Source organism: Camelus ferus, chromosome 10 (genome assembly GCF_009834535.1).
Source record: "Camelus ferus isolate YT-003-E chromosome 10, BCGSAC_Cfer_1.0, whole genome shotgun sequence".
NCBI classification, from domain to species: Eukaryota; Metazoa; Chordata; class Mammalia; order Artiodactyla; family Camelidae; genus Camelus; species Camelus ferus.
In genome coordinates, this window is record NC_045705.1 from 64,830,346 (window position 1) to 64,843,083 (window position 12,738).

A 12,738-nucleotide genomic window follows, 5' to 3' on the forward strand; every position below is an offset into this window, starting at 1 on the left:
AGCAGGACTACCAACGCCGGGTGCGGACGGCTGACACCCTCCGCCGGGCCGGAGCGCCGGAACCGGCCAATGAAAAGCCGAGGAAGAAGGGGGCGGGCACTTCCGCTGCGGGGGAAAGGGGAGGAGCCTGAGGAGAGAGTGGGCGGGTAAGTGCCGGCTGGAAGCTGGAGCTTCCGGACTCCGGGAGGGGTACGGGGCCGTCGGAGGTTGGAGGAGGTTCCCATGGTTTTAGGAGGCATGGACTTTAGAGGGTGGCTGGATTCAGGACCTCTGGGTGGTAGGGATGCCCGTGAATCAGTCTCAGGGATGTCTGGCAGCAGGAGCCTCGGAGCTCTTGCTGGGATGATAAGACCCTTTACTGCCCCGGGAGCGGTCAGTGGGGTACAGAAGGGCTGGGGGTACCCTCAGGAGGTCTCAGGCAGAGGGGGCCAGCTGCTGTGCCCAAGGGTGGCTGTAGGTCCCCTCGGGTGACAGGCCTGGCTGTGTCCTTCCCCAGAACTGTCCTGTACAGACCATGGACCCTGAGGTGTCCCTGCTGCTGCAGTGCCCTCCCCGGGGGCTGCCTAAGGAGCAGGTACGGGCTGAGCTGGGCCCAGCCTACGACCGTCGCCCATTGCCAGGAGGAGACAAGGCCATCACTGCTGTCTGGGAGAGCCGGCTTCAGGCCCAGCCCTGGCTCTTTGACGCCCCGAAGTTCCGCCTGCACTCCGCCACACTGGTGCCCACTGGCTCATCAGGGCCACAGCTGCTCCTGCGCCTGGGCCTTACTTCTTATCGAGACTTCCTGGGCACCAACTGGGCCAGTTCAGCTGCCTGGCTGCGACAGCAGGGGGCCACCGATTGGGGGGATAAGCAAGCCTACCTAGCGGACCCCCTAGGGGTAGGCGCCGCACTGGTCACCGCTGACGACTTCCTTGTCTTCCTGCGCCGCTCTGGGCAGGTGGCTGAGGCACCTGGGCTGGTGGATGTTCCTGGTGGGCATCCTGAGCCTCAGGTGAGATGCCAGGTTTGGCACAAAGGTACAAAAACCCAGACAGCTCGGCTTGGTTTTCCTCATCCATTAAAGGAGGAGTTGGCTTGGTTCTTCTCCAAAAATCTCTGCTCAGGGCAGCCTCCCCACTGAATGCTGCCCCAGACCTGTGGGAAGCTAGGGAATTGGGGAAGGCAGGGTAGAGGACTTAGCTGGATCTCTGGTTGTCTGGAAAAGGAAGGCGTGGGTCAGGGGATCACCAAGACTCTTACTCTGTGCCCAACCAGTGAATATGGGGGATAGGAGGGCTGGAAGAGGAGAGCAGGGGCTGAGCCTGACCTCTCACAGGCCCTGTGCCCAGGTGACAGCCCCCTGCACAAGGACCTCCCTGGGGAGCTGGTGGTGCATGAGCTCTTTTCCAGTGTCCTCCAGGAGATCTGTGATGAGGTGAGTGAGGGGCGACCCTGACAGGGTGGTAGACGAGGGAGGGCATAGAACATGCCAGAATTCCACAGATCTGGGCTGGCGGAAGGATCTGCAGGCATCTGGCTTTGAGCAAAGAGCTTGGCTTTGCAGCTCAGCACACTTGAAGTGGGTCTGTAGCCCTCATTTCTTTTGTTTGTTTGCTTTTGGGAGGGGAGGTAATTAGGTTTATTTACTTATTTTATTATTATTATTGTTATTATTATTATTTTATTTGATGGAGGTACTGGGGATTGAACCCATGACCTTGTGCATGCTAGGCACGTGCTCTACCACTGAGCTATACCCTCCCCGCTCTTGCCCTCATTTCTGTGTGCCTCAAGGTCTCCCTCTTTACAATGTGAGCAATAATAGATGTCTTGCCTACTACCCCCAGGTTTGTTGAAAAGAGGAATAAATGAGAGTCCGGGTTACTAAATCCACTTCCCTTGGGTGACCTTGGCGAATTGTTCAATGTCTCAGGGGTTTTGGTTTTCCCATGTAAAATGAACATGCCTGAGATCTGACATTCTGTGATTCTGGGCACTTGAACTACAAACTGTAAGATGCTGTACAGGGGTAACATGCTGTTCTTCATTGAGAGGGGAAGAGATGTAGGCAGTGGGCATTGACAGGTGGTACCCCTGGCTCCAGGTGAACCTGCCACTGCTCACCCTGAGCCAGCCACTGTTATTGGGCATTGCCAGCAATGAGACTAGTGCCGGCCGTGCCAGTGCCGAGTTCTACGTCCAGTGAGTGAGCTCTGGGGAACATTGTCCTGGGTCCTGGGGTAGGTGGGTGGTTGAGGGGCTAGGGCCCCACAGGGGCTCTCTAGGGGCTAGGCATTCACCAGGCCACTCTCATGTCCTTGTCCAGGTGCAGCCTGACTTCTGAGCAGGTGAGGAAGCACTACATGAATGGGGGACCTGAGGCCCACGAATCCACAGGAATCATCTTTGTAGAGACACAGGTTTGAGGTGGCAAAGTGTGTCTCATTTGGTTAAGGAGCCTTGTGGAGGCCTGGTGATGCATGTCTATCTTCCTGGGCTGGGTCAGAGGGGGTCCCAAATCTCTTAGGGCTTTCCTCCAGAGTCACAAGGCTTCATTGAGGATGCCCTCAGCTCAAGGGGGAGGGCCAGGGACCTTTTCAGCCCCCTTAACATGTCTCCCCAGAGGGCTCTGAGGCCCGGGAACTGTGGAACACTTGTGAACTCAAGAACAGCCACCTCAAGAAACCTGAGGTCGTAATGTGTGGATCTCACTGTCTCCCCACAGAGTGTGCCCAGGTTGCAGGAGATGGAAATGTGGACTGAGCTCTGTCCCTCGGCCAAAGGCGCCATCTTCCTCTACAACCGGGTCCAGGGAGGTTCCACCTGAGTCGCCCTAGATTCCCCAGCCCTATCACCACAGCTCGGAAGACAATAAAGGACTTTATTCTTGGATTCCGTTGGCATCTGCTGTTTACACGAGATAGAGATGGGCGGCTGGGAGAGCCCAGGGTGGGTGAGAGAGACAGGACAAAAGACCGGGGGCGGAGGAAAAACGCCCAGCCTCAGTTTTCCCCTCTGCAAGCTGAGATGAGGGCCATTCCCCCTTGCCAGGATGTAGTGAGGTTCCAAACCGACTGCGGGGTAGAAATTGCTTTGTGAAATGAAATACGCTGCGCTGCAGAGTGGAGTAACAGCCACGTCCGAGGGAGGAGCAACGGCGGCGGGCCGAAAGCCTCACTGAGGGTCAGGATCGGTACCGCTGCCTTACCTGGTAGTCGGTGGGTCTGGACCTCTTTGGGTGGGCCGGAGGTGTCAAAGGCCAATAGATTGCGGGGGCGGGGCTTCGTCGCAGATCCGCACCATGGGCGTGGCCTGGGGCGTCTAAACCAATGAAAGCATGGAGGCGGGGCCTGACTAGGCACAGGAAATGGCGGCAGGCGCGGAGTCCTTGAGAGCAGTAGGGGCGGGGCTTGGTGTGGCTCCTCCTGCCCCCGCCTCCCCAGCTCCCCGGGTGTGACGGGGGTATCTGCGTCCGGGGCTGGCTGTCCAGACACCAAGACGAGTATGGAGAAGGGCGCCGGACGCCCGGCTCAGAGCCGAGGAAAGGGCTAGGATATTGGCGTCTGGTCTTGAGCAAGGAGGCCCCACCCGCTCCTGGGTTCCCCGGACCTGCTTGTTTTCCTTCGCAAGTAATCGAGGCCAGGCCCTTTCCCTCTGCCCACGCACCTCCCCGAGTGCTTGAAGTCTGGTCCCATCCTGTTCCCATCTCACTCCTTTTTGTGGCCTCCTTTCACCAGCTGTCCGCCTGCCGCCATGCTGCCCCTGCGCCTGTGCCGGCTGTGGCCCCGCAGTCCTCCCACCCGGTTCTTCGCAACTGCAGCCCGGCAGCGGTGAGTCGGGCGCCCGGGGCCGGGCCCGGTAATTAAGTGGGTTTTTGTTGAGGGCCTGCCCAATTCTAGGCCCTTCCCCAGGTGCTGAGATAGTTGTGATCTGATGCTCTGTGTCAGGTTACCGTCACCTTCGCTGCTGAGCATCAGAGATTAAGGGGACGACCCCTAAGGTCATACAAGTTAAGTGGAAGATCTGGAATCTGAGCCCAAGCCAAACCCAATGCGCTTTCCATAATAACACTGGTGGTTGTCAAGCATCTCTGTGTATAACCACTGCGGGGGTCGGGGTGGGGGGGCGTGGCTTACAAAAATGCAGATTGCTGGGCCCTGCTATGGAGACTGATTTGCAGGAATGAAGTGGGGCTCAGGAATCTTTTTTAAAATACGCTTTTCAGGTGGTCTTTTAAAAAATTTTTTAATTGAAGCATAGTTGATTTAGAATGTTGTGTTACTTTCAGGTGTACAGCAAAGTGATTCAGTTTCACATATATATATACTTTTCGGATCCCTTTCCATTATAGATTATTACAAGATATTGAATATAGGTCCCTGTGCTATACAGTATATCCTTGTTGTTTATCTATTTTATATATAGTAGTGTGTATCTGTTAATCTTAAACTCCTAATTTATTCCTCCCCCTCTCAGGTGTTTCTGACACAAGTAGTCTAAAGCCTACACTTTGAGAAATTCTGATCTGCCCCATATCCAGAACACCCAAAAAGAGAGTGATAATTTAGAGATAGATCTCCCTTGGCACCCTGCCTCAGCCCCCTCAACACCTTGTTGCTGAGTTTAAGGGTGTGGCCCGGGGGGATGGGAGGGGCAGGGAAGGGGTATCCTCCGTGTTTTCCTTAGTCCCTGCAGGTTGGGACCTCTTTCCACAGCTCTGGCCCCAGTAACTACTATGAACTGTTGGGGGTGCATCCTGGTGCCAGTACTGAAGAAGTTAAACGAGCTTTCTTCTCCAAGTCCAAAGAGGTACCAATGGTACTAAGGTGAGGGTGAGGGGGAGAGTCTGAGTCAGATGGGGTATGCTCCAAATTCTCAGGAATGGAGCTGAGAGGCTCACTCTGGCTGGTCATATTCCCTCAGCTTTTATAGGAAGAGGGAGGTACCCCAAAGGCAGAGATCTGGCCTGGTGGGAGGAAAGGCTGGGGGCAGAAGCCAGGGGTCCTGTCTGATGGGCTGGTCTTGATTCTCTTGACCTGTCTGCTCTTGAGAAAGCTAGTACTAGAGCATATAGTGAAGCCATGCAGCAGGTGGGGAGGGCTTGAATAAGGGGAGGGAGCAGGAATCTGTGTTTCCTGACTCTCTGGTCTTCTAGAGGGATGGACAGGCCTGAGAGTAAGGGTCAGTGCTCAGGCAGGGCCTCTGGGAATGACTTGAGCCCTTGTGGGTGGACATGATCAGAATGGGTCCCAGAAAAGGGCGTGGAAAAAGACATGATGGGAGTGCTGCCCCACCCCAGCTGCACCCTGACCGGGATCCCGGGAACCCAGCCCTGCACAACCGCTTTGTGGAGCTGAGTGAAGCATACCAAGTGCTCAGCCATGAGCAGAGCCGCCGCAGCTATGACCACCAGCTCCGCTGGGCAACTTCCCCGAAATCTCCAGGAACCACAGCTCATGCCAGGTCTGCTCATCAAACACACAGGTACAGTAGTCCTGCTTCTAGTTTGCCACTCCCAGGCCTCCTGGGGAGCCTCTTCCCTACACTGTCCCTTCTTCTCTCTCTCAGCAGCTCCTGGACACCCCCCAATGCACAATACTGGGCCCAGTTTCATGGTGTAAGGCCTCAGGGACCAGAGTCAAGGCAGCAGCAGCACAAACACAACCAGCGGGTTCTGGGGTACTGCCTCATGATCATGCTGGCAGGCATGGTCCTGCACTACGTTGCCTTCAGGTGCATCCCTGCCTTCCCCCTGGGGTGACAGGCAGAGAGCAGGAGGGTGGGTGAAACCCAGTGTCAGCCATCCATCTACACCACCCCTGTGGCCTGCACTCTTGTGTCTCAAGCTAAGAACTGTATGAAGTAGGTCTCTTCCAGAGCCTCTTCTTACTTGGCAAAGGCAGCTCTGCACTAAGGGCTAATGTTATTTTCAGTTTTTTTGTTTTTTTAATAATTTGATTGTAAATCTCTGGTGCTGGCTGCCAGGGAGTTGCCATGAGCCAACCAAAATCCTGCACAAGAAGGAAATGCACTGAACTAAGCCTCACCAGCAACTGCCTCATTTGTTTGGCAGTCAATGTCTTCCTGCCGCTCTCTCCTGTATGCCATGCCACTGAGGTTCTACAGCAAAGACAGCTAAAGGCTGGTGCCCACTGCTAGCAATGTGCCTAGTTCAGTGATGGAGTTAGACATGCAACCCTTTCTAGTCTCTTTCGAGGACCACTCCTATGTTCAGCGCTACTGTCATCAGGACAGCAGGGAGCTAGGTCATCATTGGACCCTGGACAAGCCCCAGCCACTGTGTGCCCCTCTCCTCACCTAGCACAGGCAGTTAGGCTGAAGTCCCCACAGATGTAAAGCTGTGAGACCCTAGAGTCGGGGAAGGGGGTGGTACTTAGGGGACAACAGGGGTTGGGGGACCCAGAGTTAATTGTAACCCCCTTGCAGGAAGCTGGAGCAGATGCACCGTAGCTTCATGGATGAAAAGGATCGAATCATCACAGCCATCTACAATGACGCTCGTGCCAGGGCCAGGTCTGTCCCAGCCCTATCCCACCCTCCCTTCACTGACACCACCCTCCAGGATCCCTGTCCCGACCACCCAGGTGCTCTCCCCTGCAGGGCCAACAGAGCCAGGCTCCAGCAGGAGCAACAGCAGAGACAGCAGCTACAGCCACCACCCGGGCCTCCTCAAGGCCCCAGGATCGTGCCCTCCGGCCCTAGCCCCTGAGCCGCTCACCTGGATGGGGCCTGCGGTGTGCTCCCTGCTTGCTTTCCTCCTGGGATGCCCCACTCCCCAAATCGCATGGAATAAAGTGATTCTTAGCGCTTTTGTCTGGCTCCCTCCTTCAGGCCCAGCGCCCCACCCCGCCCGGCCCCGCCTTGGGACAACGCCCCGCCCTCCGGGTTCTAGCAGCTGCAACCCGGGAGCCCGGCCCCCTGGGCGGTGCGTCCCCTTTCCCCTGCTGCTGCGGGAGGGGGTGTATGTGGAGGGGGCGGGACCCGCCCCCCGCCCCCGCCCCCCCCACCCGCTCCCGCCCCGCCCCCGCCCCACGGCCCGGTGGGGAGCGCGTGTCTGGGTCACATGAGCCGCCCGCCCGCCAGCCCGGGCCCGGCCCCCCGCCGCCCCCGCCGTCCCCGCCGCCCGCCACCGCCACCGGCCGCCCGCCCGCCCGGCTCCTCCGGCCGCCGCCACCGCTGTCCTGCGCTGCGCTGCCTGCGCCCAGGGCTCGGGAGGGGGCCGCGGAGGAGCCTCCCCCCGCGCCCGGCCCCCGCCCGCCTCGCCCGGGCCCGCGCCATGGGGCTCTGGCTGCCGCCGCCCCCCGCGCCGCCAGGCTAGGGCGATGCGGGCGCCCTCGGCGCGCGGCCCCCACGGGCACCATGAGCCCCCTGCTCCGCCGCCTGCTGCTCGCCGCGCTCCTGCAGCTGGCCCCTGCCCAGGTATGTGAGTCCGCGACATCCCGCCCACGGTGCCCTCTCTCAAGGTTGGCGGAAGTGGGGAGGCGCGGAGCGGCCTCGGCCTCGGGGATCCGTGGGGTCGGGCCGTGGACTGGGGCGTCTCGGGGGCCTAGCCTGGGAATCCCCCGGGAAGCGTCTCTCTCCGCCAGCCTGCAGCCCAAGTCCGGGGCCACTCCCCCGCCCCACCCCGTCCCCTGAGTGCAGTCGGGGGCGGGACCGCCTCGGTGCCTGCAGGTCTCACGGTGCCCCCTTCTGACCTGCGGCCTCGAGAACAAGCCCGGTCCCCAGGCTTGGAGATTTCGACGCTGCGGGCAGAGCGCGCCTAGCAGATCGTGGCCAGGGCAGGTCCCAGGTGGCCAGGAGAGGACAGGTAAAGCTAGAGTGGCCCCAGGAACAGAGCAATCTGGAAAAATGTTAGAGAGGAGTGGAAGCCTCCTGATCGCAAGGGCAGAGCCCTGGAGACAGCGACAGGGCTAGCCCTTCCTGTAGTGCACCTAGGTCCAGGTCTCTTCTTTCCTACAGGCCACTGTCTCCCAGCCTGATTCCTCTGGCCACCAGAAGAAAGGTAAGAGTCACAACAATAACTTTGCACTAGCCAGCACTAGGAATGTTTGCCTTCAGCCCTGATGCCAGACTCTGTGTTCCTCATCTTGTGTAATCACAGCCCCTCTGTAAGATGCAAGCTCTTATTCTGCCCACTTCATAGAAGAGGAGATTGAGGCAGTGGGGTTCCTGGGTTCGGGAATGAAGAAGGCAAGGAAGATAGTTTGGGAGGGCAAGAGTGGGGGCCACTGGAGGGTGGCTGTGACATGGGAACTAGGGAGAACAGCTGCTAGAGAACAGGGGTAGGGGAATCAGGGAGCAGCTGCAGGAAACCCAGTAGGGACTTAACCCTTGCACATCTGCCCCCAGTGGTGTCATGGATAGACGTGTATGCTCGTGCCACCTGCCAGCCGCGGGAGGTGGTGGTGCCCCTGTCCATGGAGCTCATGGGCACTGTGGCCAAGCAGCTGGTGCCCAGCTGCGTGACTGTGCAGCGCTGCGGCGGTTGCTGCCCTGACGATGGCCTGGAGTGCGTGCCCACTGGGCAGCACCAAGTCCGAATGCAGGTATAGGGGAAGTGGAGTGTGCCCAGCTGGGGTGGATGCTGGTGTTCTGGGGACAGAGGGGTGGCACTAGAGCCCTGGCTGGTGGGCAGGGTGTTCTCACTCCTCCAATCCATGGAGTGACCCCTTCCATTTCCTCTCATTGTCTCTCTCCTTGTTCATCTGAGTACAGATCCTCATGATCCGGTACCCGAGCAGTCAGCTGGGGGAGATGTCCCTGGAAGAACACAGCCAATGTGAATGCAGGTGCCAGCCAGGCCCCACTTCTGAGTTCACAGAGACCAGGCTTGGGGGGATGCTGGGTGTGGTGGTACACCACAGTGGGGACCAGGTTTCCTAGAGTAGAGCTGGGTAGGCCTGGGATCTGGGGCAAGAGAGTGGGATGTTTGGCGTCCTGATCCATTTCCTCCTTGTCTCTGTCTGTCTCTTGATTTTCAGACCAAAAAAAAGAGAGAGTGCTGTGAAGCTGGACAGGTGAGTCTCTTGGGCTTTTGCTGAGGTGGGATTGGAGCCTAGGCCCAATGTCCAGAATGTAATTTGTGGGTGGGGTAGGGGGTGTACAAGTGTGTCAGGAAGTTGTGATCCCCTTCCCTCCTTCTCCTCCCACTTGTGTCCTCCTCTCCCCATTTCCTCTGCTCCCCAAGTCTGTATGCTTTGCCCCTACCCCAGCTCCCGGGAAGACTCTTCCTTCCCACCCCAGACATGTTGCTTCTCCTCCTAGGGCTTCCACTCCCCACCACCGTCCCCAGCCCCGCTCTGTTCCGGGCTGGGACCCTGTCCCCGGAGCACCCTCCCCAGCTGACATCACCCATCCCACTCCAGCCCCAGGCCCCTCTGCCCACGCTGCCCCCAGCGGCGCCAGCGCCCTGACCCCCGGACCTGCCGCTGCCGCTGCCGACGCCGCAGCTTCCTCCGTTGTCAAGGGCGGGGCTTAGAGCTCAACCCAGACACCTGCAGGTGAGGAGTCAGGGAGGGCGGTTGTTTGGAAAGGCGTCAAGGCCCTGTCCAGGAGCAGGTCCAGGTGAGCCTGCTGGTGGGAGAAGAGCCAGGGAATGGGAAGCTTTGAGTACACTGAACAAATATTGACCAAGTGTGTGCTGGCACTGGCATCAGCATAAACAAGGCCGATGTTCTAATCGGGGAGTCCGACATGAGAGCACGTGTTGCCAGAAGAGGATGTCAAGTCAAGGGCTGTGTTAAGGTGCACCTGACATCATCATTGAGAGGTCAGAGATGTCCTGGAAGAGGTGACATCTGCTGAGGGTAAAAATGAGAAAGACAGCCTTCCAGTTCGCAAAGCTCTGAGCCTTCCCAGAAATCCCTGTGGCAGACGTTTGTTCTGCCTTATGGGCCCTGAGAGGCTAGAGGATGTAGGGGAACCCTTGTCCGCCCTCGTCCAAGGTGCTTCTTACCACCCCTCCCACAGCGAGGCTATGGGGTGGCATCCTGTGGGCCAGGCCAGCTGGGGCTTCCCAGGACTGGTAGGGGAGAATGGGGCTCGCAAAAGGTAACAAGGGGGTGAGTCTAGGAGCAGGGGCTGAGCTGTGCCAGCACAAACAGACTCCTTCCCTCCTTAGGTGCCGGAAGCTGCGAAGGTGACACATTGCTTTTCAGACTCACAGGGGCCACTTGCCTCACAGGCCCCCTGAGAAGGGGACAAGGGCAGCCTGGTGAGAACAGTCCAGCCCCCAAGACCTCAGCCTGGGTGGAAGTTCCTCGAGGACCTGGGCCTCTCAGAGGGCTTTCCAGCCGTCCTTTGTCTTTCCGAGGATGCCATCCAACAACGTGGGCAGAGTTGAATGAGGAGACTTGGCAGCAAGAGGGGTCATGTACAAACGTGGGAGAGAATGGATTCCTGTCTCAATTTTTAACTACCTGTGCAAGTGAGCATCTTACACTTGGCTCCTCCATCCCCTCACTAAGAAGACCCTGTAACTCTGCAAAAACTGGGACTTGGCCTTCATTATGAGAACTGTGAACCCCAACCCTGATAAAAGAGATGGAAGGAGCTGTCCCTGCCTGTGTCACTGTTTGTCACTGTCCTGGTGACAGGCTGGCTGGTTTGGGCATGAATATCTGCTTCACACTGCTTCCTAGATGTAGAGCTTGGAAGAGATGAAGCCCAAGGCCCCACAACAGCTCACAGAGCCACAATGGTGCATCCTTCACATTCACACTGTGATGAAAGGCCCTGGGGAGTCCCTGCCCCCCTACCCATCACAAAGGTTCCTTTCTGGAAAGAGACAGCCTGTTACGGCCAGTGAGCTTAAGGTGGGACCCAGATCTGCTGAATGATCTTGGGTGTCACTGCCCCTCTTTTTCTGAGCCTCAATTCCCACGTATGCACGTGGCAGGAACAGATGGTTACTGTGATCTGGACCCTTGGGCTCCAAGAAGGTTAGTGTCCTCACGTAATAGAAAAGAACACCCATCTACCCCTCTATTTGCAGCTTTTTGCTCCCTGTAGCTTAATTCAAAAGCCATGCACCTGCGCTGTCCCCATCTTACTCCCACTCCTCTGAAAGGGAAACACTAAAGGTCTGTGGCTGGTGGGTTTGGTTTGGGAGACAGGTCCACCTAACCCCAACCACAGCCTTCTCCACTCTCACCTCCCTTGCACCTTGGGATTTTCCTGATCTTTATCTAATGCAGTCCAAGCTTAGTGACCAGCCTTCTGCCTGCAGAAGCCTCCAGTGCCCCCAGGGCTGAGTGGTGATGGGGTGGACTGAAGGCCAGCCTTGGGTACCCATGCTTTGCCTGCTGAAGCAGAAGACTTAGAGAAGAGGTTAACCAAAAGCAGGTACCCTAATGGAGGGCTTCTCTGAGATGCTAGATTAGACAGTGTGGTGGTGGTCTTGCTGGGTCCAGGGCAAGAGGGGTTAAACCAGGAGAGACAATTCCTGACAGTAATTGCTATTTTCAAGACGTTTTCTCAGCCATACTGTCACCAAAAATGCCAGTGCTCAATTAGAGTGAGACAGATGAAGGTTAGGGATGGGAGAGCTATCACCTCCCAAGCCCAGTTACTGCTCATCATGCACAGTGCTTCAGATGGTGTTCTCGCCTAGTCCTCAATCCTGAGGTCAGTGCTGCAATTAGATTCCTTTTTAAAACTGAGAAAATAGATTCAGAAAGGCTGACCAACCTCAGGTTTACTGAGGTTGCTTAGATTTAGCTGCCTCCCTTCCTGAATGACGGTTCATTACTTCAATGGACAGATTTAAAGTGTTGGGTGCTGAGGTGCCTGAAAATAAGTCTGGTTGGGGAACTGACCCAGCCAGACTGTTAACAGTCATGACTCAGGGGTCAGTGTGGCAGGTTGAGGCAGGCCCGGATGCTCTGAAAGAGAAAAGAGAGAAAGCATTCTCTGCCAGCCAGGGCCTGGTGATGCACATTACTGCTGCAGTCTTACAAGGGCCCTGTGGGGTGGATGTTAGCAAGCCCAAGTTATAGGGCTACCAAACCCTAACAGGCCAAGGAACCTGTTCAAGGTCACACAGCCAGTCAGTGGCAAACCACGGATTCAAACCCAGGCCTCACCCTGAGGCCCAGGCTCTTTCCACAGCAACTAACTGAGGGTTATAGATAATGAAGAGGCCCAGGGGCAACAGGAACGCTATGGGAAAGGCTGGGGGCAACACAAAATGGCATCTCAAGGCCCCCTCCGGGAACCTGCGCCCGCCTGACCTTAATTTCACCTCAGCCGTAAGTACCTTCGGCCCTTTCGGAAGTCACTTTCACCTAACCTTACGGACTACAGACCCACCGGACGTGACGTAGAAGTCACATGGCGGTGGGTGCGGGGGCGGAGCTAAAGAAGAAGCCGCCCTGGCGGGCGTGTGGCAGTGGGTTTCGCGTCGTCCAATGAGGGCGGGCGGCGTGGCCCGGCGGCGGCGACGATGACGCGCCTGCGCAGAGACGGCAGCACGACTGGGGTTGGCTCCGGGGGCGCGGCGAGGAGGTGAGCGGGGGCCACAGCCCGGGCTGGAGGGAGCCGGGGTGCAAAGGGGGCAAGCTGGATCAGGCGGGACAGGAGCGGGCCGGGGCTCCGAGTGTCAACGAGGGATAGGTTACGAGGAAATTGGGGGTTGCGGGTCAGAGCTGTCTAGGGATGCCGCAGGGGAAGGGTTCTCACGCCGCACGGGGCGGGGCTCCGGGAGTCGGGGCGGGACGTGGAACTGAGAGGGGTGGG

The 12,738-nt window shown here is 57.8% G+C and overlaps 3 protein-coding genes across 12 annotated transcripts; all 3 read left to right on the forward strand.

Annotated features, from left to right (window-relative positions):
• Window positions 1-27: 27 nt before the first annotated feature.
• On the forward strand, window positions 28-2,874 carry NUDT22 (nudix hydrolase 22). 8 transcript variants are annotated; one of them, XM_006176878.3, is made up of 6 exons: window positions 28-146; window positions 497-994; window positions 1,319-1,417; window positions 2,087-2,184; window positions 2,309-2,402; window positions 2,708-2,874. In XM_006176878.3, exons 2-6 carry the CDS (start codon window positions 515-517, stop codon window positions 2,807-2,809), a joined length of 873 nt encoding a protein of 290 aa, XP_006176940.1. In that variant the 5' UTR covers window positions 28-146; window positions 497-514; the 3' UTR covers window positions 2,810-2,874. The 8 variants fall into 8 exon arrangements, with proteins under 8 accessions (XP_006176940.1, XP_014408022.1, XP_032345592.1 ...); XM_014552536.2 differs by having other exon boundaries at window positions 127-189; XM_032489701.1 differs by lacking the exon at window positions 28-146 and adding an exon at window positions 152-235.
• A 581-nt stretch (window positions 2,875-3,455) lies between these two features.
• Window positions 3,456-6,814, forward strand: DNAJC4 (DnaJ heat shock protein family (Hsp40) member C4). Of its 2 annotated transcripts, none has more exons than XM_032489709.1 (7): window positions 3,456-3,611; window positions 3,720-3,812; window positions 4,698-4,791; window positions 5,282-5,466; window positions 5,551-5,715; window positions 6,430-6,516; window positions 6,604-6,814. In XM_032489709.1, exons 2-7 carry the CDS (start codon window positions 3,736-3,738, stop codon window positions 6,710-6,712), a joined length of 717 nt encoding a protein of 238 aa, XP_032345600.1. In that variant the 5' UTR covers window positions 3,456-3,611; window positions 3,720-3,735; the 3' UTR covers window positions 6,713-6,814. The 2 variants fall into 2 exon arrangements, with proteins under 2 accessions (XP_032345600.1, XP_032345601.1); XM_032489710.1 differs by having other exon boundaries at window positions 5,554-5,715.
• A 118-nt stretch (window positions 6,815-6,932) lies between these two features.
• Window positions 6,933-10,560, forward strand: VEGFB (vascular endothelial growth factor B). Of its 2 annotated transcripts, none has more exons than XM_032489700.1 (7): window positions 6,933-7,422; window positions 7,963-8,005; window positions 8,353-8,549; window positions 8,719-8,792; window positions 8,985-9,020; window positions 9,369-9,503; window positions 10,124-10,560. In XM_032489700.1, the coding sequence occupies exons 1-7, from the start codon at window positions 6,967-6,969 to the stop codon at window positions 10,143-10,145; spliced, it is 963 nt and encodes a 320-aa protein (XP_032345591.1). In that variant the 5' UTR covers window positions 6,933-6,966; the 3' UTR covers window positions 10,146-10,560. The 2 variants fall into 2 exon arrangements, with proteins under 2 accessions (XP_032345591.1, XP_032345590.1); XM_032489699.1 differs by having other exon boundaries at window positions 9,268-9,503; window positions 10,124-10,556.
• Window positions 10,561-12,738: the final 2,178 nt, after the last annotated feature.